Source organism: Bufo gargarizans, chromosome 3 (genome assembly GCF_014858855.1).
Source record: "Bufo gargarizans isolate SCDJY-AF-19 chromosome 3, ASM1485885v1, whole genome shotgun sequence".
Taxonomy (NCBI): Eukaryota; Metazoa; Chordata; class Amphibia; order Anura; family Bufonidae; genus Bufo; species Bufo gargarizans.
Window position 1 is genome coordinate 389,809,281 of NC_058082.1, and position 26,300 is coordinate 389,835,580.

General features: G+C 47.1%; 1 protein-coding gene across 3 annotated transcripts in view; it reads right to left on the reverse strand.

Moving 5' to 3' along the window:
- Positions 1-26,300, reverse strand: part of SARS1 (seryl-tRNA synthetase 1) — a 178,614-nt gene that overhangs the window by 24,378 nt on the left and 127,936 nt on the right. For 2 of the 3 annotated variants that reach the window (XM_044288249.1, XM_044288248.1), the window contains 2 exons: positions 18,811-18,968; positions 6,957-7,086 (listed from right to left, as the gene is read on the reverse strand). In XM_044288249.1, the coding sequence (XP_044144184.1) occupies positions 6,957-7,086; positions 18,811-18,968 (288 nt within the window). The remainder of the gene's footprint in view (positions 1-6,956; positions 7,087-18,810; positions 18,969-26,300) is intronic. The other variant, XM_044288250.1, reaches the window with a different exon arrangement.

Consider the following 26,300-nt stretch of genomic DNA (forward strand, 5'->3'; position numbering starts at 1 on the left):
TCCTACATCTACAGATGTGATTAGTTCTCCCAAGATTTTTCGAACAATTGCCCTGCCAAATTCCATAAAAAAAACTTGTGCAAGTGTACCCAGAAGAACTGATGCTGTTTTGAAGGCAAATGGTGGTCACACCAAATATTGATTTGATCTAGATTTCTCTTTTGTTCATTCACTTAGAATTTTGTTAAAGGGGTTGTCCAAGTTCTGAAAAAAAAAATATATATAGCACTGAAAATCTGATGGGCAGCAATATATAACTAAGCTAAGCAAGTTTCAGGCAAAAAAAAATAGAAAATATTCCCTCATTTCCCTGGTTCTCTTCTGTCCCTTTGTTTACATGCAATAAAAACAATCTCTGCCTCTCCCCCCTGCTCTGCTAAGGGAGTGGATATAAGAGCTGCCCTGAGTGACATGTCTGCCTGCTGGGAGAATCAGCAGCTTGTTGTATGTGTAGAACTACAAGTCCCAGCTGTATAATGACACTGCTAATACACACAGAGTCTTCCCCCTACCTTCTTGTGCAATACTCTCTCTAGTCTGTCAGCTCCAGTGCCCAGCATTGTCTCCTCACTGCTGCAGCTAGCCAGTCTGTGCAGCTGAAGGGGTTAAGAATCCTAGGGGAGAGCCGGCAATGAAGGGGGGCATGGCCAGCACAGTGACGTCTCGTAAACGAACATTATCAGAGCAGGGAGAGAAGCTGACATCACAGGTCACGTGACTCTCAGTCAAATCTGATAAACCAGCCACTGCAGATAAAGTGAGTTCATTGGAAAGTTGTTATATTTGCCTAGTTAGGAACATAGAACAAAAAAAGAACTATGACAACCCCTTTAATGGATACAAATAAACTATTTGCAATTTTTTTTAAAAGCATTTTACTTTGCAACATTTTATTTCGACATCTGCCTAATAGTTTTGCACTGTACGGTGTAAACAAAAATGTTATACAGTCAGGTCCATAAATATTGGGACATCGACACAATGCTAAAATGTTTGGCTCTATACACCACCACAATGCATTTGAAATGAAATACACAAGATGTGCTTTCACTGCATACGGTCAGCTTTAATTTGAGGGTATTTACATCCAAATCAGGTGAACGGTGTAGGAATTACAACAGTTTGCATATGTGCCTCCCACTTGTTAAGGGACCAAAAGTAATGGGACAATTGGCTTCTCAGCTGTTCCATGGCCAGGTGTGCGTTATTCCCTCATTATCCCAATTACAATGAGCAGATAAAAGGTCCAGAGTTCACTTCAAGTGTGCTTTTTGCATTTGGAATCTGTTGCTGTCAACTCTCAAGATGAGATCCAAAGAGTCACTATCAGTGAAGCAAGCCATCATTAGGCTGAAAAAACAAACCCAGAGAGATAGCAAAAATATTAGGCCAAAACAACTATTTGGAACGCGCTGGTGAGCTCAGCAACACTAAAAGACCCGGAAGACCACGGAAAACAACTATGGTGGATGATCGAAGAATTCTTTCCCTGGTGAAGAAAACACCCTTCACAACAGTTGGCCAGATCAAGAACACTCTCCAGGAGGTAGGTGTATGTGTGTCAAAGTCAACAATCAAGAGAAGACTTCAGAGTGAATACAGAGGGTTCACCACAAGATGTAAACCATTGGTGAGCCTCAAAAACAGGAAGGCCAGATTAGGGTTGGCCAAACGAGGTCTAAAAAAGCCTTCACAGTTCTGGAACAACATCTTATAGACAGATAAGACCAAGATCAACTAGTACCAGAGTGATGGGAAGAGAAGAAAATGGAGAAGGAAAGGAACTGCTCATGATCCTAAGCATACCACCTCATCAGTGAAGCATGGTGGTGGTAGTATCATGGCGTGGGCATGTATGGCTGCCAATGGAACTGATTCTCTTGTATTTATTGATGATATGACTGCTGACAAAAGCAGCAGGATGAATTCTGAAGTGTTTCAGGCAATATTATCTGCTCATATTCAGCCAAATGCTTCAGAACTCGTTGGACGGCGCGTCACAGTCCAGATGGACAATGACCCAAAGCATACTGCAAAAGCAACCAAAGAGTTTTTAAGGAAAAAGAAGTGGAATGTTATGCAATGGCCAAGTCAATCACCTGACCTGAATCTGATTAAGCATGCATTTTACTTGCTTAAGACAAAACTGAAGGGAAAATGCCCCAAGAACAAGCAGGAACTGAAGACAGATACAGTAGAGGCCTGGCAGAGCATCACCAGTGATGAAACCCAGCGTATGGTGATGTTTATGCGTTCCAGACTTCAGGTTTTAATTGACTGTAAAGGATTTGCAACCAAGTATTAAAGGGAGTCTGTCAGCAGATTTACCCCTTTTTAACAGTTGCCATTATGCTGTAGCCGCAAAACAGACGATTAACACAGTACCTTGATACGCTTTGGTGGACTTTTAAATCTGCCAAAAACGAACTTTGATGAGGGCTCGCAAGTGCCCAGGGCGGAGTCCACCGTGTTGGAGCCCAGGCAGCTCTGCCTCTTCGGCTCTTATCCCCGCCCAGCCTCCTCCTCTGCTCGCCTATCTGTTGTCTCTCCCCCTCAGCGAGATCCCGCGCCGACGCGATGACTTCCTTGGTCGGGGCATGCGCATAAGCTACTGCGATGCCGTGTCAGCAATGGGCATTGCAGTGCGCATGCCCCGGCCAAGGAAGTTATCGCATCGGCGCGGGATCTCGCTGAGGGGGAGAGACAACAGATAGGCGAGCAGAGGAGGAGGCTGGGAGGGGATAAGAGCCGAAGAGGCAGAGCTGCCTGGGCTCCAACACGGTGGACTCCGCCCTGGGCACTTGCGAGCCCTCATCAAAGTTCGTTTTTGGCAGATTTAAAAGTCCACCAAAGCGTATCAAGGTACTGTGTTAATCGTCTGTTTTGCGGCTACAGCATAATGGCAACTGTTAAAAAGGGGTAAATCTGCTGACAGACTCCCTTTAAAAAGTAAAAGTTTGATTTATGATTATTATTCTGTCCCATTACTTTTGGTCCCTTAACAAGTGGGAGGCACATATGCAAACTGTTGTAATTCCTAAACTGTTCACCTGATTTGGATGTAAATATCCTCAAATTAAAGCTGAGAGTCTTCAGTTAAAGCACATCTTGTTAGTTTCTTTTCAAATCTATTGTGGTGGTGTATAGAGCCAAACATTTTAGAATTGTGTCGATGTCCCAATATTTATGGACCTGACTGTATGTCATTCAAATTCCACCTGTGACGGTAACAAAATACCTACTGAAAATTACCTGTACAGAACAGGAAGTCTCAACATATTATTAGACCTAGTGGCCAGTGAGAAAACTGCATGATTATATACATTCTGTTAAATATAGCCAGAGACATGCACTGGCGTAGCTATAGGGGTAGCAGCGGTCGCAATTGCGACTGGGCCCCTAAGCCAAGTGGGCCCACAGGACCCCCTCAAGCCAGGAGAGCCACAGTAAAGCCATACCTGCGTGCGGCGCGGCCCTGCAGCCAAGTTGCTAACTAAAATCACATAGGGGGCGGAGTGGAGGCTGAGAGGCGAGCCCTGCATACACTGTACTGTGCAGGGCAGACGAAGTGAGGAGGGGGAGCAGCTTCAGGTCAGGAAGTGGAGTGAGCAGCTGTATGCTGACCGGGTTTGTTTGTGACCAGTGGCATAGGGATCGCTATAGCATATGGGGCCCTATGCCACTGGGGGCCCGGGCCGCCGGCTGAGGATTTAAAAAGGAGATTTTTTGTGAAACTCACTTGTAAAATCTTTTTCTCGTCTTTTCCATTGGGGGACACAGACCATGGGTATAGCTTAGAGGTATTAGTAGGAGGGACACTATGCAAATATAAAAGAGAGTTCCTCCTCCTAGGGCTCCAGGCTCCACCAGGAGGAACTCAGGTGTGGCAAAAGCAGTAGGAGAAGGAGACGAGAAAAAATAATGGAAGCCATTGGACCAAAGCCCATGAGGTCCAACCACAAACAGAACTGAACTGAAAACCTCTCCTGCAACCGGCAGAATGGGTGGGAGCTGTGTCCCCCCCAATGGAAAAGACTAGAAAAAGATTTTACAGGTGAGTTTCACAAAAAAATCTCCTTTTCTCGTACTTTTTTCCATTGGGGGACACAGACCATGGGATGTCCCAAAGCAGTCCATGGGGTAGGAAAAAACATCAGCACCGCCAGGAGGAGCGTCCAACTGTCAAACAGGAACCACAGCCTGCAAAACCCTGCGGCCAAAGACAGCACAAAGAGGGAGTCTGAACAGCGGACGGAGGTGGTAGCCGTCAGATTCAGGGCCCGGACAACATCCAGGGAATGGAGAGCCTGTTCCTTGGGGTTTGCCGGGGAAGGACAAAAAGGAGGGCAGGTCAAGATCCTCGTTAAGGTGGAAGGGAGAGACCACCTTGGGCAAAAAGGAGGGAACCGGACGGAGCACCACCTTATCCTGGTGGAAAACCAGAAAAGGCTCCAGGCAGGAAAGTGCGGCCAGCTCCGATACCCGCCTGATGGAAGTTATGGCCACAAGGAAAAGCACTTTCCAGGTGAGAAAGGTCAGGGAGACCTCCCTCAGAGGCTCGAAGGGGGAGAGCGCGCAGGACCAAATTGAGATCCCAAGGAGGCAAAGGGGGGATGTACGGATGGACCGAATGCGCCACCCCCTGAAGAAAAGTCCTCACAGGACCCAGAAGAGCAAGGGACTCCCAGAAGAGCAAGGCTTCCTCACTCTGATCATGGTTCTAATCACCGAATCCGAGAACCCCTTCTTCCTCAGGATGGTGGTTTCAACAGCCACGCCGTTAAACGAAGAGACTGTAAATTCCGGTGGAAGAACGGGCCCTGAGACAGCAGATCCTCTGTCGGGAAGAGGCCATGGGGCGTCCGCCAGCATCCGAGCCACGTCCACGAACCATGCGCGGCGAGGCCAATCTGGAGCGATGAGAACGGTCGGAATTCCTTCCGCCTCGATCTTGCATAGAATCTTCGGTAGCAGAGGGAAGACATAGGGGAGGCTGAAGTCCTGCCACGGAGACACCAGCGCGACCACCCCGTACACCTTCGGATCCCTGGCGCGAGTCAGGAACACCGGGAGCTTGTTGTTGAGCCTGGACGCCATCAAGTCCACATCCGGACGGCCCCATCTGCGTCAGACGTCTTCGAATACATCCGGATGCAGAGACCACTCGCCTGGATCCACCTTGTTGCGGCTTAGAAAGTCCGCTGTCCAGTTGTCTACTCCTGGAATGTATACCGCTGACAACATTGGAACGTGCGACTCCGGACACCTCCTGCATCACCATCCGGGTGCGGGTCCCGCCTTGATGGTTGATGTAAGCCACAGCTGTGGCATGGTCCGACTGAATCCTCACCGGGCGGCCCGCAAGGAGAGGAGTCCAATGGGAGAGGGAGTGAAAAATTGCCCTCAGCTCGACGCTCCTTCTTCTTGTAACTCGTCTCAAGTCTGTGCAGCGCATTGCTTTAAGCATAAGCAATGCGCTGTACAGACCTGTGACGAGTTACAAGAAGGAGCGTCGGGCGGCCACAGCACATGTAAGTATGCTGCTGACTAACTGACCATGGCAGACAGGACTTCAGTAGCGTCCTAGCTGCTATGGTAACCGATCGAAACTGTCGCTGCCACCAATGTTGGGGGGGGGGGGGGTAGAGGGCGCACTGCCCACCAATGATTTTAATACTGGGGAGGGGGGGCGCACTGCCCACCAATGATTTGAATACAGGGGGGTGCACTGCCCATCAATGATTTTAATACAGGGGAGAGGGGGAGGGTGCACTGCCCATCAATTATTTTAATACAGGGGAGAGTGCACTGCCCACCAATTATTTTAATACCCGGGAGGGCGCACTGGGGGGGCCGCTGGTGAGAGGCTACTGGGGGCTGCTGATGAGGCTACTGGGGGCTGCTGATGAGGCTACTGGGGGCTGCTGATGAGGCTACTGGGGGTTGCTATAAGACATGGGGCTCTTATCGGAGGTCTGATTGGAGGTAATTCATATTTGGATCTGAGCGGAGGTGTTATCTGAGGTCTTATTAACATTGGGGATCTTATTAGGGCTGTTAGCTGAGGTTTGATTAACATTGGGGGTCTGATTGGTGGTCTGACCTGAGGTATAATGAAAAATGTTTTTTTTCCGGAGCAGCTTGGAGAAAAAAGGCCTCACAGTCTCCCACACTCCTTCTGCCCAGCCAAGCCAGCCAGCACCCCCGACGCCAAGCCAGCCAGCACCCCTGAGTCTTCAGAACTGTAAGTAATATAAGGGGAGCTTATAATATGAAAGTTTTAAAATTCCAGTTTTTGTTTATGTTTTATGTTGCACTGAATTTTCTGTGAAATATATATATATATATATATATATATATATATATATATATTTATTTTTTGGGGTGGGGGTCGGGGTGGCAGTGGATCTTGGGCGAGTTCCCACACTTTTTTTCCCCATTTCCCCAGGACTTGACCCCTGGAGTGGTCGTGCAGTCTGGGAGGCAGTTCTGACTAGTCCTACTTTAATACAAACATTTGGCACAAATGCGTTGCCAGTTACCAACTGTCTGTGCTCAGTCCTACGCGTAACGGTCGCAAGTGCATGAGGAGCTGCGGATGTGGCGGCAAGGTCCGAGAGGTATGTGGGGGTGGGAGCCATAAATTTTTTTTGCTATGGGGCCCAGTCATCTCTAGCTACGCCCCTGGAGACATGAAACATTTTTTAAAAAGTTACCAGAAATTCAAAAAATTTAATATATGTTTATCATAAAAACCTTTGAGTCCACCTTCGATGAGACTTGCCACATGATGTTTCAGTTTTTTTTTGCAGATTGGAACTCAGAATCAGCCATTTGAGTCATAAGATTAGAAAGTAGCTTAAATCTGAATGTCATGTAGAAAATGCCAGTGAGGTGGAAAACAAAACATTGAAAAGCATACATTTTCAAGAAGGGTAATAATATCTAATACTGACCAGGAGGCATGAAATCTCTTAGTATTTCAGGTACAATAATTCCTTCGCTAGTTTGATAATTCTCTAAAATTGCACAGATTGTCCGTGTTGTAGCACACATTGTGGCATTTAACATATGCACATACTCAACCTGTAAAAAATAAAAAGATCAAATATGGTACCAAGAAAATATAAACAATGGCAGAATGTTTTTTTCCCCCTCACAAAAAATTGATGTGTCGCAGGTAAAAAAAGTTACTATTGAAAAATATAAAACTCATTAAAAAAAAATAAAGATAATACAATAAGACAATAATACTGACACTAACAGAAATAAAAGGGTAGAAAATAGGCCAAATCTTTAAAGGGGTTATCCCCAAAAAAGTATCACTTTGCAATGAATAGGATATTTCAAATTAACTATTATTGCAACATACCTGCAATAATAATATTTATGTACAGTACAGTTTTGGGCAGATTTATCAAGACTGGTGCCTCCTCCCCTGCCGGAGGATGCGCCTAAGTTATGACGAGGTGGACCACACTGAAATTTGGTACTACAGCAGGTGCAAGAAAAGTGTGTAGCAATGGAGGGCTCTTGTCTGAGAGCTTCCCTTCTAGGATCGGACATGACTGTGATAAAGGGGGAAGAGGAGGGGGTCCCTGGAGGACAGCAGACCTAGAGTAAATGGCTTTTACCTAACAAATTGAGACAAGAGCCTGCAGGAGGGATATACAGGTCCTTCTAAAAAAATTAGCATATTGTGATAAAGTTCATTATTTTCTGTAATGTACTGATAAACATTAGACTTTCATATATTTTAGATTCATTACACACCAACTGAAGTAGTTCAAGCCTTTTATTGTTTTAATATTGATGATTTTGGCATACAGCTCATGAAAACCCAAAATTCCTATCTAAAAAAATTAGCATATCATGAAAAGGTTCTCTAAACGAGCTATTAACCTAATCATCTGAATCAACAAATTAACTCTAAACACCTGCAAAAGATTCCTGAGGCTTTTAAAAACTCCCAGCCTGGTTCATTACTCAAAACCGCAATCATGGGTAAGACTGCCGACCTGACTGCTGTCCAGAAGGCCATCATTGACACCCTCAAGCAAGAGGGTAAGACACAGAAAGAAATTTTGAGTCTGAGTCTGGAGTAGAAACATCCAGAGCCACCGTGTACAGGCGTGTGCAGGAAATGGGCTACAGGTGCTGCATTCCCCAGGTCAAGCCACTTTTGAACCAGAAACAGCGGCAGAAGCGCCTGACCTGGGCTACAGAGAAGCAGTACTAGACTGTTGCATGTCATTCGGAAATCAAGGTGCCAGAGTCTGGAGGAAGACTGGGGAGAGGGAAATGCCAAAATGCCTGAAGTCCAGTGTCAAGTACCCACAGTCAGTGATGGTCTGGGGTGCCATGTCAGCTGCTGGTGTTGGTCCACTGTGTTTTATCAAGGGCAGGGTCAATGCAGCTAGCTATCAGGAGATTTGGGAGCACATCATGCTTCCAACTGCCGAAAAGCTTTATGGAGATGAAGATTTCATTTTTCAGCACGACCTGGCACCTGCTCACATTCCAAAACCACTGGTAAATGGTTTACTGACCATGGTATTACTGTGCTCAATTGGCCTGCCAACTCTCCTGACCTGAACCCCATAGAGAATCTGTGGGATATTGGGAAGAGAAAGTTGAGAGATGCAAGACCCAACACTCTGGATGAGATTAAGGCCGCTATCGAAGCATCCTGGGCCTCCATAACACCTCAGCAGTGCCACAGGCTGATTGCCTCCATGCCACGCCGCATTGAAGCAGTCATTTCTGCAAAAGGATTCCTGACCAAGTATTGAGTGCATAACTGAACATAATTATTTGAAGGCTGACTTTTTTTTCTATTAAAAACACTTTTCTTTTATTGGTCGGATGAAATATGCTAATTTTTTTAGATAGGAAATTTGGGTTTTCATGAGCTGTATGCCAAAATCATCAATATTAAAACAATAAAAGGCTTGAACTACTTCAGTTGGTGTGTAATGAATCTAAAATATATGAAAGTCTAATGTTTATCAGTACATTACAGAAAATAATGAACTTTATCACAATATGCTAATTTTTTTAGAAGGACCTGTAGATAAGAAGATGTGCCACCAGGGGCAGAGCCTACCAGTTTGCAGAGCTGAGGCTCCCAAGAGAAGGCCAGAGCAGGTGCCTTCATCAAAGCAGGGAGAAAGAGGAGGAGGAGCCAAAACGGAGGTGGAGGGAGATATCCAGGCCAGAGCCAATCCCAGGAGGATGTCTTGGCATGCAGAGTTGTGGTTCGGGGCAGTAGGAAGACCCTTCCCCTGGGAGGGGCACATGGAGCAGAAAAACTGCTAAAAGACACGCTGCGGGAGGGGGGAGACACTCGGAAATGTGCAGACTGGGAGATACAGGAGTCCCAGTCTGCAAATAGTGTAAAAGGAAGCAAGGTGCCCTGCAGGTAGTGCTGACAATATGCGCCAATTGGCTTGCTGGGGAAAGTCGTACCTCAGGAGTTAAATGCATGGATGGATCGGGAGGGAGTGAGGGGGGTCTAATATACTCGCCTATCTCCAGCTCCCAGAAAAGTAGTGGCTTGTCTAGCCTCGATTCCAGCAAGGTCCTTCAGCCTCCAGGCTCCCATTTGGTGGGGGAGAACTGGTGAAAGGGCATTGAAGACCTATGACCTATGACTGGCATGCTCTGGAGGATTTGGTAGTGTCACCGCGTCATCTTTTTCTCTTTTCTGGTTGCTATGGATGTTAGGGGGCATCCTGCTGCATGACAGTTTGATAACTGAGGAATAATTCCATCCTGGACCCAGTGTGTGATCATCTTTAAATAAAAAAGCAGAACCTGCAGAGCAGATGTCTGCCTCCTATAGACACTGAGCTAAAACTGATAAGCTCAGTGCCGCAGGAGGGGCACAGCTGGTGGGAGGAGTAAACACTTTTAGCTTATTGTCCGCCTCCTAGTGGCAGCACCTATACCCAAGATCTTTGCTGCATCCCCCCAATGATACAGACCACAAATAAAGCCATTTATCTCTCTAGACAGTGGAGAAGGAAGTTGGGGGGAAGCATTGCATTACTATTTTGCTATTTATTAGTCAAATCGCTGGAGCTGTGCACTAGGCTGTATTTTCTATCCAGTGAAAGAAGATAGAAGGGGATTACAAAATTGCAATACACTCCTGGAAGACGCAGATACCTAATGTGACAAGTTTCTGCCCACCCACAGAAAAAGCTTCAGAACGGGCGAGTTAGGGTCTTTACAGACTGCAGATTCTGATCTAGAATTTTCCATGACTGAAAATCCGCTCAATTCAACTGAATGCCGCCTGCAAAAATCCATGTGCTTGCAGCCCCATTCAAATGAATGGAACTGTTTTTAATTCACTGAATTCTGCAACAAAATCCTCAGGGTGTGAAGGAAACCTTAAAAAGAGGGGAGAAAGTACACTGAAAAGCAGCAGATTGTTTTTACACTGTTATGGTTAAAGGAGTATTCTGATACAGTGCTCCAGACAAAAATAAAATAAAAAAATGCCTAGTAGCAATTGGATCCTGAACTGAAAAATGTAGGAGCCAAATTACATTTTTAGTCGCCAAATCGAAACTGAATCAAAATTTTGTTATTGTGACAACGCTACGCCGATCAGATAGGCGTAGGGTTGTTTCGATAACAACATTTTGATTTGCTTTGGTCACCGTAAAAAAGTATTGCAATACTCAAAAAAACAAAACAAAAAAAAAACACCAAAAAAGGAGATTTTTTTTGTGAAACTCACCTGTAAAATCTTTTTCTCGACTTTTCCATTGGGGGACACAGACCATGGGTATAGCTTAGAGGTATTACTAGGAGGGACACTGCAAAAACGAAGCTCCTCCTCCTCGGGCTATACCCCCAGACACCTCCGGGAGGACTTCAGTCGTTACAAAAGCAGTAGGAGAAGGAGAACGGAAAAAAGCACAATGGAAACCATCACACCAACACACCCTGAAGCATAAATGAAAAAAGTGGGCGGGAGCTGTGTCCCCCAATGGAAAAGACGAGAAAAAGATTTTACAGGTGAGTTTCACAAAAAATCTCCTTTTCTCGTACATTCCATTGGGGGACACAGACCATGGGACGTCCAAAAGCAGTCCATGGGGTGAAAAAAAAAAAAAAAAAAAAAAAAAAAAAAAACACCGCCAGGAAAAGAAACGTCCAACAGTCAAACAGGAACCACAGCCTGCAATACCCTGCGTCCAAGGACAGCATCAGCCGAGGCCAGCGAGTGCAACTGATAAAACTTTGTGAACGTATGCAAAAACGACCAAGTGGCAGCCTTACACAACTGGGAGGCGGAGGCGCGATTGCGTCTGGCCCAGGAAGCTCCCACTGCCCTTGTGGAGTGAGCGGTAATCCGCGACGGGGGAACCTGGCCACGAGCGTGATAGGCCGCAGCAATAGCGGAACGGATCCACCGCGCCACAGTAACCTTGGAAGCCGCCAGACCCTTACGAGACCCCTCGGGAATCACAAAGAGGAAGTCCGAACGACGGAAGGAGGCGGTAACCCCCAGATACACCTTCAGGGCCCCGACGACGTCCAGGGAGTGGAGAGCACGTTCCTTGGGGTTTGCCGGAGAAGGACAAAAAGAGGGCAGGACAAGATCCTCGTTAAGGTGGAATGGAGAAACCACCTTGGGCAAAAAAGAAGGAACCGGCCGTAGCACCACCTTATCCTGGTGAAAGACCAGAAAAGGCTCCTGACAGGAAAGCGTGGCCAGCTCCGAAACCCTCCTGATGGAGGTAATGGCCACCAGAAAAAACACCTTCCAGGTGAGGAAGACCAGGGAGACCTCCCTCAGAGGCTCAAAAGGCGCCTCCTGAAAGGGCGCGCAGGACCAAGTTGAGATCCCAGGGGGGCAAGGGAGGAACCGAATGTGCCACCCCCTGCAGGAAGGTTCTCACAGGCCCCAAAAAGGCAATGGACCTTTGAAAAAAGACAGCCAAGGCCGAAACCTGACCCTTCAAAGAACTGAGCGACAGCCCCACCTCAAGGCCGGACTGTAGAAAAGACAGCACCACTGGGACAGAGAAACGAAGTGGCGGAAAACCCGATCTCTCACAAAAGGTTAGATAGGCCCTCCAGGTGCGATAATAGATCCGTGAAGAAGCCGATTTCCGAGCTCTGATCATGGTTCTCACCACTGCATCAGAGAAGCCCCTCTTCCTCAGGATGTAGGTCTCAATAGCCACGCCGTTAAACGCAGCTGACGTGAATTCTGGTGGAAGAGCGGTCCCTGAGACAGGAGATCCTCTCTGTCGGGAAGAGGCCACGGAACGTCCGCAAGCATTCGGACGACGTTGGAGAACCAGGCGCAGCAAGGCCAATCCGGAGCAATGAGAATGGCCGGTATCCCCTCTGCCTCGATCTTGCGCAGCACCTTCGGCAACAGAGGAAGTGGAGGGAAGACAGAGGAGGCCGAATTGCTGCCATGGAGACACCAGCGCGTCCACTCCGCACACCCTCGGGTCTCGAGCGCGGGCCAGAAACACCGGCACCTTGTTGTTTAGTCGGGACGCCATTAAATCCACGTCCGGACGGCCCCATCGGCGGCAGATGTCCTCTAACACCTCCGGATGTAGAGACCACTCTCCTGGATCAACCTTGGTGCGGCTCAGAAAATCCGCCGTCCAGTTGTTGACACCCGGAATGTACACTGCCGACAACACTGGAACATGAGACTCCGCCCATAGGAGGATCCTCGCCACTTCCCGCATCACTGCCCGACTGCGCGTTCCGCCCTGATGATTGACGTAGGCCACAGCCGTGGCATTGTCCGACTGAACACGCACCGGCCGAGCTGCAAGGAGGGGAGTCCAGTGGGAGAGGGAGTTGAAAATCGCCCTCAGCTCCAAAACGTTTATCGGTAGACTGTTCCTCCGTCGACTAGACCCCCTGAACTGTAAGGTTCTGGAGAACGCCTCCCCAACCGATGAGGCTGGCATCGGTGGTGACTATCGTCCAGGAGAACGGAAGGAAGGACCTCCCTGATGATAGGTTCAGGGAGGACTGCCACCAAGGGAGAGACACCCGAACCTGCCGGGACAGGCGGACGGGAGCCTCCAGACCCCGAGAGGTCTTGTCCCAGAGGGCAAGAATCCTCTGTTGCAACGGTCGAGTGTGGAATTGGGCATATGGAATCGCCTCGAAGGAGGCGACCATAAGGCTCAGAACCCGCATGCACTCCCGAATGGTGGGACACGAAGCATGTAGAAGGAGCGACACTGCCCGTCGAATCTGAGAGGACTTGGAATCCGGAAGAAACACCTGAGAACTCGAGGTGTCCAAGACCATCCCTAGGAAGGAGAGTCTCTGGGAAGGGCGCAGAGAGGATTTGGGTAGATTGATCAGCCACCCGAACCGTTCTAGAGATTGAACGGTGATTCGGACGCTGTCCTCGGTCTGTGAAAGAGACGGGGCTTTTATCAAGATGTCGTCCAGGTAGGGCAACAAAGAGACGCCCCTGGTGCGAAGAAGTGCCATGAGAGGCGCCAGAACCTTGGTAAAAACACGAGGGGCGGTCACCAACCCAAAAGGCAGGGCGACGAACTGGTAATGACGACCCCAGATGGCAAAACGCAGAAAGCGTTGGTGAGACTTCGCAATCGGGACGTGTAAGTAGGCGTCTTGAATGTCCACAGACGCGAGAAATTCCACTGGAAGCAGAGAAGCAATAATGGAGCGAAGGGACTCCATGCGAAACTTCCGCACCCGTAGAAACTTGTTGAGAAGCTTCAGATCCAGGATCGGACGCACCGACCCCTCCTTCTTCGGAACGACGAACAGGTTTGAGTAAAAACCTGTTCCTTGTTCTTCCGGGGGAACGGGAAAAATGACACCCCGGTCCAGAAGAGAGGAGACCGCCAAAAGGAGGTCCGAGGCCCTGGCCGGATCCCCCGGAACGCGAGAAGGGAAAAAAACGTTCCGGCGGACTGGACGCGAACTCCAATTTGTAACCGGACGTCACAATCTCCAGAGCCCAGGCGTCCTGAACGTGAGCCCTCCAGACCTGTTGAAAGGAGAGCAAACGGCCCCCCACCACGAGGGGTGGGGGCACCCCTTCATGCAGGAGGACGGGCTGACTGTGCCCGTGGTCGCCAAGAGGGCTGGGGTTTGAAGAAAGTCTTTTTGCGGGAGTCCTGGGATCCCCCAGCTGACGAGGACGACGACGTCCTGGCAGTGGAGAAACGACGAAAGGACTGGACCCGGAACCCTGAAGCCCGAGATCGAAAGGGGCGTTTAGACCTGGGTTGAGGCAGATGAGTACTCTTGCCCCCCGTTGCGGCAGAAATGAATTCGTCCAACTGGGCCCAAAGAGCCTGGATCCTTCAAAGGGAAGGTTAGCGAGGGAACGTTTGAAAGAAGCATCAGCATCCCACACCTTCAACCAAACCTCCTTGTGCTGAATGACCGAGAGGGCCGAAATACGGGCAAAGAGGGAGACTATATCCATTGAAGCTTCACAGAGATATTTAGAAGCCTGAGACATTTGGAGGATAAAATCCAGAGTGTCTGCAGTGGCGTCCTGCTCCGCCAGATCCTGGTTGTGGCGCCGCAACCACGCCGTAAGGGCTCTGGCAACCCAAGCCGACGCAAAGGCCGGTCGCAGGGAAGCGCCTGCCAGGGAAAAGATGGACTTGGAAAGTGAATCCAAACGTCTGTCCACCGCATCCTGCAGGGAGGAACCCCAAGCCTTTGATATGACCGCTGTGAATTCCTCATGAACGGGGAACACCACGGACTCCTGCTTTTTAGGCGGAAAAAGGGAGAACTCCCGACTAGTGGAGGGCAAGAGAAGGAGGCTGATCCTGTCCAGGAGCAGGGCACGAGTCATAGGTACCAGAGACAGAAAAAGGCAGAAGGCACACCTTACATGACCCCAAAGGAGCCTGAGAGGAAGCCTTGGCAGACTTATGGGCCCCAGGTTTTGGCATAATGGAAACCCAACAGTAAAAGATCTCCTACCAGTTGCTGCAAAGATCAGGAGCAGGGCAAGCTGAAATCCTACCACCCAGGCAACAGCAGAAGTCTCCGGTGTAGAGAAGTGAGGAGCTGCACGGCCGCAAGCTAGCAGAGTCTCCGTTGTAAGGAGAGTCAGAGCGGGACGCCGAGGCTCCGCCCCCCCCCGAATGCGTCATGGTGGCGCGAAATAAGCGCGCGCGATTTGAAAGACACCCCTTCACGCGGCGCAGCAGGGGTTAATAGAAGGCAGGGAGGAGCGGTCTGCCGGCGGGTGCTGCGGAGAGCGCAGCGGCCCTGGCCTGAAGTAATATGAGAAGTGCTATGGGCGCCGAGTCCCCGCTCGGCAGTTCCCCCGCGTTGTTTGTAGGGGGAGAGAACATGCCAGTTCTCCAAACCGCCCCCCAGCAGGATCCTTCTCAAGCTCACCCAGGTCGGCCTCAAGAAGAGCCACAGACAAATTGACACAGAGGGAGGGGGAGGGAATGGGCAATACTTATCTGCTCAGCATGCTCCCTCGATGTCCAGACCAGCAGGGATGCACCTCTTCAGACTTCTGACTCCAATCTAGGAGAACAGTGCTCTGGTGGAGGGTAGGCAGCAGGTGTCCCAGCAGCTGGTGGGATACCAGAGCTGACAGGTTGAGCCTGGAGCCACTTTTCTTCTGTGGGGGAATGGGAGGTAGCCAGGAAACGTCAAAAGACGGTGGCAGACACTCCACGGGGGCCAGGAAAGCGCCATGCTGACCTGCGTCCCCATCTGAAACAGAAAAAAATAACAAACAGGAGAAGAATAAGCGTCAACCTCCATGACCCCCCCCCCCCCCAGACACTAAGCAAAGACTGAAGTCCTCCTGGAGGTGTCTGGGGGTATAGCCCGAGGAGGAGGAGCTTCGTTTTTGCATAGTGTCCCTCCTAGTAATACCTCTAAGCTATACCCATGGTCTGTGTCCCCCAATGGAATGTACGAGAAAAAAGCAGCGTGCGTTTCGCATTTTATGAAACGTTCGGCCCATAATAGAACAGTCCTATCCTATTTTTGGGGGTGACAAAAAAATGGCGAATCACATGGTTTTTATTTATTTCTGTTACGGCGCTCACCGCATAGGAGATATTTTTTATTAACTTAATAGTTTGGACTTTTCAGACGTTCGGAGGCAGTGCTATGTAATATGTTTATTTATTTATTGTTTATATATTTTATATGTAAAATTGGGAAAGGGGGGATTTTATAGGGGGAAACTTAATATTTTAGGGTACTTTCACACTAGCGTCCTAGGGGCTCAATACTGGAAAAGAACTGATCAGGCATATCCCCATGCATTCTGAATGGAGAGTAATCCGTTCAGGATGCATCAGGATGTCTTCAGTTCAGTCATTTTCACTGATCAGGCAAAAGAGAAAACCGTAGCATGCTACGGTTTTATCTCTGGCGAAAAAAACTGAAGACTTGCCTGAATGCTGGATCGGGCATTTTTCCCCATAGGAATGTATTAGTGCCAGATCCGGCATTCAAAATACCGGAACGCCGGATCCGTACTTCCGGTCTGCGCATGCGCAGATCGTTAAAAATATGAAAAAAGATACAAGATGGATCCGTCTGTCCACATGACAAGTGGAGAGATGGATTCATTCTTGCAATGCATTTGTGAGATGTATCTGCATCCAGATGCGTCTCACAAATGCTTTCAGTCACATCCAGATCGGCGTATCCGGCGGGCAGTTCCGACCACGGAACTGCTTGCCGGATCACACTGCCGCAAGTGTGAAAGTAGCCTTAGTGTTTGTGTTTTTTTTACTTGCTATTTGCCCCCTTGGTCCTATTCACCCTTAGGCCCCTTTCACATGAGCGGTGATTTTCAAGCATCACTTGTGCATTGCGTGAAAATCACTGCTCATAGAAGTTAATGGGGCTGCTTGAAAATCGCAAGCATCCGCAAGCAAGTGCGGATGCGGTGCGATTTTCACACATGGTTGCTAGGATGAAAGCCTATTCACTGTGTTACTTTCCCTTATAACATGGTTATAAGGGAAAATAATAGCATTCTTTAAAACAGAATGCTTAGTAGAAGGTCAATTGAGGGTAAAAAAAAATTAAACTCCCCTCTCCAATTGATCGCGTAGCTGCCGGTCTCCTGTTCTTTCTTCAGGACCTGTCAAAGGACGTGTGGTGACATCACTGTGCTCATCACATGGTACATCACATGATCCATCGCCATGGTAATGGACCATGTGATGAACTCTGTGACATCACCACAGGTCCTTTGACAAGTCCTGAAGAAAGAACAGGAGACCGGCAGCTACGTGATCAATTGGAGGAGATGAGTTCATTTTATTTAATTTATTTTAACCCTCACTGGCACTGCACCACCAATGTTTATTGTACTGGGGTGTTGGGGGGGGGGGGGGCACACTGCGCCACCAATGTAGATAACTGACCTGTTAATACAAATACAGGAGGCGGGTGCAGGAATCAAATAGCTGGCACCCGACCTCTATGAAAGGCAGGGAGCTGCGATCAGCTGCAGTTAACCCCTCAGGTACCGCACCTGAAGGGTTAACTCAACTGCCGCTGATCTCAGGTCACTGTCATAGAGGTCGGGTGCTGGCTATTTGTTTCCGGCACCCGCCTCCTGTATTAACAGATCAGTTATCTTCATTGGTGGCGCCCCTCCCCTCCGTCTCCCTTCTTATTGGTGGCTGCGGCACAGGGGGGAGATAGAGACTCCTTCTCCACTGCGCTGCTAATAACATCGGCGGCGGGGCAGAAAACTATCATCTCCTGTGCCCCGCCGCTGTATTCAACTGCAGAACTGCGGTGGCGGGTCTAGTCACAAATGGCGACAAGACTAAAAAGTCTTGTCGCCTTTTGTAAATTCTAAGTCGCATTGGCGACCAAAGCCCTGTGATAGGAAAACGTTATCCTCTAGCCACAGCATAGGGAATAACTAACTTATCATGAGGTTCCTACTGCTCGGATTCCCAGTCACAAAAAAATTGAGGGCTGTACCCAGTGGAGACCCCCTAAAATAGAAGGAGGGGCCTGTTGGAAATGTGTGCTTCCACTCAATTCATTTTTATCGCCGCGTTGGAGTTAGCCAAGTACAGTGCTCGGCTATCTCTGGCACTTCCACAGAAATGAATGGAGAGGTTGCACTTAAAGGAATACTGTCTTGTACATTACCCTATATATTTATAATTTGTGGGATTACCTCTTTAAAGTGGAATAACACAGTCAAATCAATGCAATCAGTAACTCTAAAGGGATATACCCCATACCCTATTGACACTAATGACCAGGTGAATGTTGAAGGGGTTTTTCTGTTGTTAGGGGATAACTATTAGATTGGTGGGTGTCCTACAGCTGGGACCCCCATCGATCATGAGAACAGGGGCCCTGTACTCCCTGCAGTCCCCCTGAAATGAATGGAGTAGACGTTTAGGCATGCATGCGGCCACCCCATTCATTTCTATGGGAGTTCCGGAGATTGTCAAGTACAGCGCTCAGCTATCTCCAGAACTGCCATAGAAATGAATAGAGTGGGCACATGCCCAACCAGCCGCTCCGTTCATTTCAAAGTGGTTGCAGGAGGTACAGGGCCCCTGTTCTCGTGATTGGTGGGGGTTCCAATGGTAGGACCCCCATCGATCTAATAGTTTTCCCCTATCCTGTGGATAGGGCATAACTTCAAACAACCTGAATACCCCTTTACGTCACAGATGTCAACCTATTTAGTAAACCGTGTATAAATATAAAATTAAATGACTGATTTTAGAAGAAAAATAATTTATGATACAACAGCACAGGCACAAATCTGATTTTTTTTCTACAGATTACCTTATCCATCATCTTTTTCGTCTGTCCATAACGAATACGTAGCCTTCGAGCCTGATAGTCAGTACAATTGGAACAGGACACTAACTCTCGGAAAGCACCAGACCCTGGAAACCAGGCTTCTAAATCCAGCTTCTTACTTGCTGCATGATTTAAAGCACCTAAATAAATTAAAGGGTTTTATTATAAATATGTTTTTAATTCAGGCATCTAACTATCCACATAGGAAAAAAAAAATTATGATTAAAATTTTAAAAGAGGACCTGTCACCATTCCCCATGCAATAACAATTCAGGAACATCTATTCTTACATCTGTATGTTGTACCATTTTTTTATTATTTCTACTAGAAGTTATGAATGAATTGCTAGCAGTCTGCAGTAAGGATACAGAGGGGAGGTAACAAGTTGGGGGGGGGGGGGGGGGTGTACCTGCACAGACTGACTCTATCCAATCAGTGCTGACGTTTTCAGGCTGTGCAGGTACACCCCCCCAACTGGTTACCTCCCCTCTGTACCCTTACTGCAGTCTGTTAGCAATTCATTCATAACTTCAAGTAGAAATAATAAATGAATGGTACATTATAGAGCCGTAAGAATAGATGCTCCTGAATTGTTATTACATGGGAAACAAATGAAGCTATTAAAACAGGCATGTCAGGAGCGGTGACAGGTCCTCTTTAACCCCTTAAGGACCCATGACGTAGCTGTATGTCATGAGTCAGGTCCCTAAACATGGCGCCCGCTCGTGCTGCTATCTTGTGACCACGGCATCTGCGCAGACCGGAACCTGAAGTCACGCGCTCCCGGTCCGGTTACCTCGATCTAATTGACCGAAGCCTCAAGTCGGCTTCATATTCAATTAGATGTATATATCAATACAGGCCACTAGGTGGCAGCCTTGTATTGATATAGTGCAAATGAAGTCTTCAATGATGGCTATTTAGGTATCACTGAATACTATGGGCAATTGAATGATTACCAGTTATTGTCACCCAAGGTGACTTAAAAAAAAAGTTGAAGTTAAAAAGTTTTTACAAATATAAAAATAAAAATAAAAGTTCAAATCACCCCCCTTTCCTTTAAATAAATATAATTAACTAATAAAAAAAATAATTAAACATCATGGGCATCGCAGTGTGACAATTTGCCATTTTTTTGTCACTTCAACTACCCAATAATTTTTTTTTTATAAAAAGTGATCAAAAAGTTGCACAAACTTAAAATTGGTATCTAAAAAGAACAGATCGTCCCGCAAAAAATGAGCCCTCAGACAGCCCTGTACACATAGCTACAAAAAAGTTATAGGGGTCAGAATATGGTTATGAAAAAAGTGTGGTATCGTTGGAACCGTACTGACTTGGAGAATGAATATAACAGTCAATTTTACCACATAGTTACAGTGTAAAAAAATAAAAACCTTTATCAGAATTGCGTTTTTTCCCAATTCTACCCCATTTGGAATTTTTCCCAGTGCCATTAGAAAGTACAACTTGTCCCGCAAAAAATAAGCCCTCATAAGGCTATGTGAATGGAAAAATAAAAAGTTAGGGCTATGGGAAGGCGGAGAGTGAAAAACAAAAACGCCAAAATGGAAAATCCCAGGGTCCTGAAGGGGTTAACACTGACCACTAACACACATAGGCTGACACTTCCTGTAAAGACTGAGAGAATGTCATTAGAGGGTATAAGTTAATGGAGACCAGGATAGAGCTGGAGAGCAACACAGGGGCACATTTATCAAGCTTGCCTATTTTTGCCCATAAAATTATTGACAGATGTATTTCATTCGGCTGTCTCTTTTGCTGAGCATTTATTAAAAGTCACCCAGCTGTTAATGAATTAGACCAGGCATATATTTTCTGACCTCTGGTAGTTGTGAGTTAGGCAGGTTCATATTCAGTTAGATTGGTTTAATTTATTTTTGGATGAAAAAAGACACACTTTTGCTGAGAAAGATTGCATGTCTGTTCTTATGTCCTATTCTTATCCGTTTTAGGCATTGTTACAATGGACCTGCAAAAAATAAAAAATAAATGGATGGCATACGGATGTCATCTTTTTTTTTTTGCGGATCTAAAATTTGTGGACTGCAAAACACATACGGTTGTGTGCATGTAGCCTTATTAAAAATAAAATAAAAATGTAAATAGTTGAACGAGGCGCATAAGCCTACAAAATAAGCGCAATTTCTGTAATAAATGTGACAAAAAAATAAGATTGTCTAAAACTGCATTGTTTACAGTAAAAAGACTTTAATAAATGTGCCCTTCTATGTACTAGAAATTTCAATAATCCGTAGCACTCGCCGGTAGTTGGTGAAAAAACTGTGATTTATTCACTCAAGCAGCTAGAATACAGCGATGTTTCGACCTTGGTTGGTCTTTATCAAGCAATGAAGTCCCATATCCCTAAGTGCCTAAAATAGTGTATGTAGGTGGGTACAATAGTAGGTGTGTATAGTCCCTCCTTCCAGGTAGGAGTATACTTATGGCTACACAAAACATGGTTCAAGTACAAGGGAGCTCAAGAAATGTATAGATACCATCAAAGTGACTTTTCTAACAACACATAGAGTGATTAAATCAATACATTCCCTTATATCTTACTTGTACATGATGATCTCCGTGATAGCCCCGCAATCCACGCTGATCATGGTATCGCGCCAAACACCAGCGTCCCCTCCTCCTCATTGCGCATGCGTCAGTATCCTTCCACAGCGACCAGGTAGCGGAGGCGTTACCTGGCGTCGGCCAATGAAAAAAAGGCCATCCATGACGTCAGTAGTTGCCGCCTCCGGAGCCAATAGAAAAAGGGGCCTATTATGACATCAGCTGTTGCTGTGTGGAGGGGAGATTACTCCTCCCCTCAACATGGCCTAAAGGCTGGCGAACTCGCTCTGGTCATCAGGGAGGCTTCCATAAATAGAAGCGTAGAGATCCGTCTCATCTGTCACAGATGAGCCAAACAGGCCGGCAAACATTTATCAATAAGGGGAGTGTCAGTCAAACCTGCCATATAATTTTAAGAGGCCATTAATGAACTATTAAATCCATCAGTCTCTAGCTGGAAATCCATACATTAGAGCACAGTACCTCCAGGGTGACAAACAGCGACAGACAGTTGAACACCCACATGTGGTAACTATGTTCACATACATTCTACCCCAGGAAACTGGCCATATCTCCCATCCCTATTACAGGACTGGACATGTGCCAAATTATTTAGGGGAATCGTGGATACAGAAACATGACCCTCCCTTGCACATAACAACCAGCCGCAGGGTCAAGAGTGTATCCACTCATGAATCAGCTAGAGAACCACCCAAAAAAAGACATGGTCCCTCCAGGGATACAACCTGCAACCGCCAGTTGAACACCCAATTGAGGTTCCTATGTAAACATTCGCTCCACCCCAGGAAACAGACCATACCTCCATATCCATATTACTAGACGTGTGTCACGTTATTTTGGGGAATCGTGGAGCAAAAAAATGACCCAACGTTGCTCATGACAAACAACCGTAGGGACAAAATTGTATCCACACATGCATACACTCCATACAAACCTCTTGAAGGAATAATGCTCCATGTGAGAGAGGGATCGTGCATTTCAGGACTTGGGCACCGCACAGCATTATCATGATTGATTATGCTGTTGTCACCGCCAGATATCTGAGAAGCTCTGACAGACGTTCTTCAGAACCTCTTGCTTGAGGGTCTTTTGTTTTGCTTTCGTTTTGTCATCTCGTTTCCCTCTCTCAGCTGTCATCTAGTTGCACTGATTGCATCCTTTTAAATTTCCTCCCATACTGCATCACTTTGCGGTTTATACAACTTCCTGGATTGTGCTCATGCTAGATGCTGCAACTGATGCTTCTACAGATATGTTCCTTTATTTGTGTTTTCCTGTTGGCTTGATCCTAGGTGACCCTGACTCCCTCCGTATTAAGTGTAGGGAGCCGGTGGTCGTGTCCCCTCACTATTATAGGGTGTTCAGGTATCATACAGTCGAGACACGAGGGCATGCAATTATCTATCATAAAGATCTTTGCATGGGCTGAGAAGTCAGGGAGAGAGCTAGGGCTTTTACAGGGTTCACCCTTATGTTCCTTAGTTTGGGATCAAGTCAGTCGGATTTTCATTTGTTGTCTTCTAGTTTTCTGCAAAACCATCCGTGACAGCTGTGACTCCACATTACATTTTTTGTAACAGAATGATAATGACATAAAACTGTCAGTATGATTCGGTTACAGAAAGGTCAGTCAGAGGCACACAACATTATCAATCATTGTTGAGGAAGGGTGGCACGTATGCATAAATATATGTGCATGCCTACTAGGGCATGCATATATATATGTATTGGTGGTGCATAATGTTCCCCTCAGAGGGCGATGTGCGCAGATGTGCCCAGCACCTGCGCCCATCCGCCTCTGATATTCCCCAGGGGCTCATCCATGCCCCTGTGGGAATTCATATAATGTGCCCCGTGAATGTGTGTGTATATATATATATATATATATATATATATATATATATATATATATATATGTATATGTACACCGTATTTTTCGCCGTATAAGACGCACTTTCCCCCCCCCCCAAAAAGTGGGGGCGAAATAGCAGTGCGTCTTATACGGCGAATGTAGCTGATTTTGCCTTGTTTTCAATGATACACCCGCCGCGATGCCGTGCGGCGGGTGTATCAGCTGTGAGGGAGGAGGGGCTGGGGGCCGGCATCTGCATTTATAATGACAGCGGGGCCCGTGCAGTGACTGTATTCTACTACACGGGCCCCACTTACTGTATAATCATATCCCTAATAGTTAATTGTTGTATGCATGTAAAAGCATAAGGAGCGATAATGATGAGCGCTGTCTATTACTTACAATTAGAAGCGCTCGCCGTTCGGAGCAGAGAGGAGGCAGGCCGGGCACTGGCAGTGTGAGTCATACGTCAGGCGCCTGCGCCGCCCACTTTATGAATGAAGCAGGTGGCGTGTGCGCATGACGTATGACTCACACTGCCAGCGCCCGTCTTCCCGGCCTGCCTCCTCCCTCCTCTCTGCTCCGAACGGCGAGCGCTTCTAATTTTAAGTAATAGACAGCGCTCATCATTATCGCTCATTATGCTTTTACATGCATACAACAATTAACTATTAGGTATATGATTATACAGTAAGCGGGGCCTGTGTAGTAGAATACAGTCACTGCACGGGCCCCGCTGTCATTATTAAAGCAGATGCGACCCCCACCCCTATTATAAAAGCAGATGCGACCCCCACACTTATGGAGGGGATCTGTGGATGACACATAGCATAAGATGCTATATATGTGTCATCCACAGATCCCCCCCATAACTGTCATACACAGATCCTCATCCTCATAACAGTGCCATCCAGAGAGGATCCCCCATAACAGTGCGTCACCCACAGATCCCCCATAACAGTGCGTCACTCACAGATCCCCCATAACAGTGCGTCACCCACAGATCCCCCATAACAGTGTGTCATCCACAGATCCTCTATAACAGTGCGTCACCCACAGACCAAAATTAGTTCAAAAACCACCAAAAGCACACCTTTTGGTTCAAAATATTTTTTTTCTTATTTTCCTCCTCAAAAACCCTAGTGCGTCTTATGGGCCGGTGTGTCTTATAGGCCGAAAAATACGGTATATATATCTGCCCCCTTAATTAATGTGCCCCTTTATCATATCCCATATAATGCCCCCTTATCACATACAGCCCCATATAACATAAATCCCCCCCCCCTACATGGACCCAGATGCATCAATGTGAATGTGCCCCAAGCATTCACATTGATGTAATCTGAGTGAAGGCGCCAGGATGACCGGACAAGGTCCAGTCATTCTGGTGACCTCAAAGGATTCAAATTCTAATGAATTTGAATCCTTTTGTTTTAATTATCTGCAGCCCTGCTGGAGATAATTAAGCATAATAGAGAGAGAGGAGACACCTCCGCTCCCTCTATTATGTGCACTCCGGCATCGCAATTACCATTGCGATGTACGGAATGCCGAGAGCTACAGACGGGAGATCAAAGGATCTCCCGCCTGTCAGCAAATGCACGCGGCCCTGCGGCGCGCGTGCAGGGACGCGTGGAAGGCGCGGTGACGTCATCTCACCGCGCCGGCCCACGCGTCCTTCACAGTGGTGCGCGCTCGTGCGCTGCTGTGTGGGTGGTACGGAGTGCGGGCGGCCGGACATATAAGTCCGGCGGGCCCTGCACTAAGGTAGAAGAGAGCCACCCTCCCTGAAGGATCATCCCCAGGACGACGAGCATCCCCTAGGCAACGAGCAAAGAGACCATAAGTATCACCCCCCCCCCTATACCACCAACGACCCTCCTATACCCTATACACCCTCCTATCTACCCTATACCACCAACGACCCTATATACCCTCCTATCTACACCATACCCATATCACCCTCCTATCCATCTTACCCTATATCATACCTTCCCCTGTTTGTATACCCTCACCCCCTGTGCCCATTGTTTACCCTATTACTCCTGATTTACCCTAGTCCCTGCCCTGATACCCTTACTGTACTTACCACCCCCGATTGACCCTTATATTGTGGTATCCCTGATTAACCCTGTTGTGACCTCACCCCTATTACCATTTGTGGTCTGCTTACACCCCTGTAAGACCAACGTTTACCCTCGTCGTACCCCATAGGGATAGTATAGAACCAGGTGGGTGGGCTGTTAATATTACTTGTATGTGTGAACTGTATAGTTAGTTTATGGGTGGAATTGGGAACGTGTAGTGTAGTTTAGGATTGTATATTTAGTGCTTTATTGTTAGTATATTGCGTGCGTAGTGTAAGTAATAAATACCGTTATATTTGTACCCTTTTGTGTAGTGTGTAATTGTCAGCGGTAGTGAGTAAGGCGCATGCAGCTAGTGTAGCGATCAGTGTAAAGCATAGCGAAGGTATTGTAATTATTATATAAAGGCATAAATAGGCGGAGTCATCAATAGATAGGTTCCTCCTATTTATGAATATTAATTATCAATATTTGCATAATATTGGTAATTCATATTCCCCCTTTACAATCATGATAAGTCCAGAAATGTATTTTATACACTTATATAGCGCTACTATATTCCGCAGCACTTTACAGACATTAGCAACCAACTGTCCCCAATGGGGCTCACGATCTAAGTTCCCTATCAGTATGAGTGTGGGAGAAAACCGGAGTACCCGGAGGAAACACACACAAACATGGGGAGAACATACAAACTCCATGTTGTCCTTGGTCAGATTCGAACCTAGGACATCAGCGCTGCAAGGAACCAATGCTAACCACTGAGCCACCTTGCTGCCCGCAAAGGACACGCTTGTGTGAAAAAGCCCTAAGAGCTGTTTCACACAAGCGAGTCTATTATGGGAATTGCGCTCCATGTGTGCATGTGAATATAACAGAATGCAAAACTGAACCCTTTAGAACCATTTCGTTTGGATCTGTGC